Raw genomic sequence first — 5,000 nt, forward strand, 5'->3', positions numbered from 1 at the left:
CACACTAAACACACTCACACACCAAACACACTAAACACAGTCACACACTAAACACACACACTAAACACACTCACACACTAAACACAATCACACACTAAACACACCAAACACACACTAAACACACTCACACACTAAACACACTCACACACTAAACACACCAATCACACTAAACACACACTAAACACACTCACACACTAAACACACCAAACACACTAAACACAGTCACACACTAAACACAGTCACACACTAAACACACCAAACACACTAAACACACTCACACACTAAACACACCAAACACACTAAACACAGTCACACACTAAACACACACACTAAACACAGTCACACACTAAACACACACACTAAACACAGTCACACACTAAACACACACACTAAACACAGTCACACACTAAACACACCATACACACACTCACACACTAAACACAGTCACATACTAAACACACCAAACACACTAAACACACCATACACACACTCACACACTAAACACACTCACACACTAAACACAGTCACACACGAAACACAGTCACACACTAAACACACCAAACACACTAAACACACCGTACACACACTCACACACTAAACACACCCACACACTAAACACACACACACTAAACACACTCACACACTAACCACACTAAACACACTCACACACTAAACACACTCACACACTAAACACACACACACTAAACACACTCACACACTAAACACACTCACACACTAAACACACACACTAAACACACTCACACACTAAAGACACTCACAGTATTGTTTCAAGTGCTGCTTTTGATGTTGATCACAGTAATGATGATGGTGCATATGTGTGTGTGTGTGTGTGTGTGTGTGTGTGTGTGTGTGTGTGTGTGTGTGTGTGTGTGTGTGTGTGTGTCTGTGTGTGTGTGTGTCTGTGTGTGTGTGTGTGTGTGTTACAGGATGTGTATTCCTATAAGGAGGTGGGCGTACCTCTGAATAGAATATTCACAGTGAACCCCAAGGGAGAGCTGATCCAAGAACACGCCAAGACCAACATCTCCTCGTGAGTCCCCACCTGGCTGCAGTTCTGACCCTCAAACACCCCCAGACCGTTGACATTCGTTATCAGCATTGCATTGTCAACTTGTGGGATTCTGATTGTTGTTGTAATGGAGATCCAGCAACAGCTTATATAACCCATTACTGAGACACTAGAACTGTGGGTCACACGTGTTAGATTTCCAGCAGCATGGCTACATGAGTAGAGCTCCGGACTCATGATCGGAAGATCACCGGTTCGAGCCCCGGTCAAGGCTGCTGTCAGAAAGTAGCATTGTTGTCCAGCAGGGGGCACTCTGTCCTCTGGACTTGTCAGTAACAATGCCCCTGTTACAGTGAGAGGGACACCGTACAGCTGCGAGTGCCGTCCTTCGGATGAGACGCTAAACCGAGGTCCTGACTGAATTCGGTCGTTAAAGAACCCAGGACGCCTATCGGAAAGGGTAGGGGGTTCCCCGACGTTCCTGGCCAAATTCCCCATCAGGTCTCTGACATCAAGGTCATCTACAGTAGTAATCATCCCTTCCCCTTAATTGGCTTATATCAATCCCTGTCTCCTGAGCCGTTCAGCCATTGTGTAGTGTGATGTGTGCCGGGTGCCAGTGTATGGTAGTCATTGTGTAGTGTGATGTGTGCCTGGTGCCAGTGTATGGTAGTCATTGTGTAGTGTGATGTGTGCCTGGTGCCAGTGTATGGTAGTCAGTGTGTAGTGTGATGTGTGCCGGGTGCCAGTGTATGGTAGTCAGTGTGTAGTGTGATGTGTGCCTGGTGCCAGTGTATGGTAGTCATTGTGTAGTGTGATGTGTGCCTGGTGCCAGTGTATGGTAGTCATTGTGTAGTGTGATGTGTGCCGGGTGCCAGTGTATGGTAGTCATTGTGTAGTGTGATGTGTGTCTGGTGCCAGTGTATGGTAGTCAGTGTGTAGTGTGATGTGTGCCTGGTGCCAGTGTATGGTAGTCATTGTGTAGTGTGATGTGTGCCGGGTGCCAGTGTATGGTAGTCATTGTGTAGTGTGATGTGTGTCTGGTGCCAGTGTATGGTAGTCATTGTGTAGTGTGATGTGTGCCTGGTGCCAGTGTATGGTAGTCATTGTGTAGTGTGATGTGTGCCTGGTGCCAGTGTATGGTAGTCAGTGTGTAGTGTGATGTGTGCCGGGTGCCAGTGCATGGTAGTCAGTGTGTAGTGTGATGTGTGCCTGGTGCCAGTGTATGGTAGCCATTGTGTAGTGTGATGTGTGCCTGGTGCCAGTGTATGGTAGTCATTGTGTAGTGTGATGTGTGCCTGGTGCCAGTGTATGGTAGTCAGTGTGTAGTGTGATGTGTGCCTGGTGCCAGTGTATGGTAGTCATTGTGTAGTGTGTGCCTGGTGCCAGTGTATGGTAGTCATTGTGTAGTGTGATGTGTGCCTGGTGCCAGTGTATGGTAGTCAGTGTGTAGTGTGATGTGTGCCGGGTGCCAGTGTATGGTAGTCAGTGTGTAGTGTGATGTGTGCCGGGTGCCAGTGTATGGTAGTCAGTGTGTAGTGTGATGTGTGCCGGGTGCCAGTGTATGGTAGTCAGTGTGTAGTGTGATGTGTGCCTGGTGCCAGTGTATGGTAGTCAGTGTGTAGTGTGATGTGTGCCGGGTGCCAGTGTATGGTAGTCAGTGTGTAGTGTGATGTGTGCCGGGTGCCAGTGTATGGTAGTCAGTGTGTAGTGTGATGTGTGCCGGGTGCCAGTGTATGGCAGCCATTGAGTCTGCGTAGCCCAAGGTTGGGTGCTACCAGTGGTGGTGAAGGAGGCCATTTCCACCCTACATTGTAGGGAGCGCTTTGAGTGTCTAGAAAAGCGCTATATAAAATGCAATTCATTATTATTAGATTTCCTTGACTTTCTAATAGTTACTGGTCCTGTCTTCCTTCAGGATAACCAACTACTATAAGTTAGGTTGCGCCAAATCCTCGCGTCAAACCTCGCCTTTTTCCGACTCGAGATTTCTATAAACTCATATTTCACTAATAACACTTAAAATCATTGGTAAACAAATGTGCTGAAAATATACACTTTGACTGCTGTTTTGACAGGGTTAGGGTCTTCTTCTTTTTTAAACGCAACATTAACTCATACATTCTGTATAGAGATGGATTTAGTTTTCAAGTTTCAAGTTCAAGTTTGTTTATTAATAAAATACACGTACTTTACGGTGAAATGCTTGGTTCTGTATGAGCCCCTGAGAGTGTGCTTCATACAGTAAAAAAAAGTAAGTAAAAAAGTAAGTAAAGAGGAATATACAATATACATATATACAGTATACAATACAATATAAAGTACAACCTAGGTACAATCTGTGTACAGTGAGTACAAATGAGTAAACAGTGAGGTACAATGCAGAAAAATTAGGTACAAAACTTTAAGGTAAGGTGCAAATGAGGTATGAATGTAGTGCAAATCTCTTTAAGGTCCATGTGAATTTAGACCTACAGTATAGAATCTTAATGGTTTTATCTTCTATGAAAACGCTACACAGATTCTACTGTAGGACGGTCGCTGGTCCATGAGTGGTCCAGATCTGGTTGGGCCATGATGTAGCCATGTCTCTGCCAGCAGGATGATCGGTGACCATCCCACCACGTGTATGTGGCCCACAGTTCTTATAGGATGCCAGGGCCTAATATTCACATCACCAGGTCAGATCTTGTTTGCCGTCTTAGAGATGTCTTAGTGCCATCAATGTGCCATCAGTGCCCAGTTCACGGCCCAGTGCCCAGTGTTGACCACATGCCTACGGTACCAACTTGATATTTGGGCCAGATGTGTCTACTATGTGGATAACTCAGGAATTATGTTAACCCTCAAGTCAACCTTTAAAAAAAAATCACACCTTTAGCCCTTTGCCGAAAACTGCCATCTCAATAAAAACATATCCTTTTCATGTATTGTTCCAATTTTCTTTCATGAATATCATTATTAACTTCAGTCCTCACCATACATATCGAATATTTATAAATTTTCAGGAGTTTAACAATTTAACCCTAACCCTAAAAGAAACCTGACAATTTCTGTCACCAGGGTGAAAGGCGTAATACATTTATGCAGTGCGCTTAATAGTGATTTTTGAAAAATAGAAAAACATGGATTATTGGAATGTGAGTCAAAGATGTGAGACTGAGCTACTTTCCTATACAACAAATATAGGCAACGCTATCCACACACACGTGAATAAAAGGCTATTTGCCGAGAATTGTGGCATAGGGTGACTGGAGGGTTAAGTCTAACTAATTAATCTGCCTGCATTCATTGGTCTGTGTTGTGTGTGTGTGTGTGTCTCCGCTCCCAGGTACGTGCGTCTCTGCGAGATGGCGGACCACGTCTTCCCGCTGCTGGTCCCAGGTCAGCCGCTCCTGGTCCCAGGTCAGCCGCTCCTGGTCCCAGGTCAGCCGCTCCTGGTCCCAGGTCAGGGCGCGGACGTCCCGGCAGCCTTCAGCCAGTTCACCGACTGGAGGGAACATCTTTCTGAATCCGCCAACCAGGAAGAAGACATGCCACCGCAGCCCCTGGAAACCAACTGAGGAAACCCCACCAACCAGGAAGAAGACATGCCACCGCAGCCCCTGGAAACCAACTGAGGAAACCCCACCAACCAGGAAGAAGACATGCGACCGCAGCCCCTGGAAACCAACTGAGGAAACCCCACCACCAGACAGACAGACAGTGCAGATAGCTTTATCGACCAAGCAGCCATATATATCAGACTGATGGTATGATGGATTGGGTATTATAAAGTGAAATGCTTATCCATGCACTGTGAGATCTGCATCATCATCTTGGGGGGAAAAAAAGAAAAAAAGAGGTAGCTAAGTTCCCCAACACCATACTGTTCTGTCCATTCTGTCTTTCTCAGGTTCAAAGGCAATACTACTATTACTATTACTATACCACTATTACTACTACTACTATTACTATACCACTACTATTA

The 5,000-nt window shown here is 45.5% G+C and overlaps 1 protein-coding gene across 1 annotated transcript in view; it reads left to right on the forward strand.

Moving 5' to 3' along the window:
* LOC311247276 (phosphatidate phosphatase LPIN1-like) overlaps positions 1–5,000 on the forward strand; it is a 36,503-nt gene that overhangs the window by 31,454 nt on the left and 49 nt on the right. Inside the window, exons 7-8 of the mRNA XM_084337636.1 lie at positions 948–1,051; positions 4,362–5,000. The exon at positions 4,362–5,000 is cut by the window's right edge and continues 49 nt beyond it. Of these exons, the coding sequence (XP_084193762.1) occupies positions 948–1,051; positions 4,362–4,593 (336 nt within the window). The 3' untranslated portion in view covers positions 4,594–5,000. The remainder of the gene's footprint in view (positions 1–947; positions 1,052–4,361) is intronic.

Source organism: Notolepis coatsorum (genome assembly GCF_963971535.1).
Source record: "Notolepis coatsorum genome assembly, chromosome: 20".
Lineage (NCBI taxonomy): Eukaryota > Metazoa > Chordata > Actinopteri > Aulopiformes > Paralepididae > Notolepis > Notolepis coatsorum.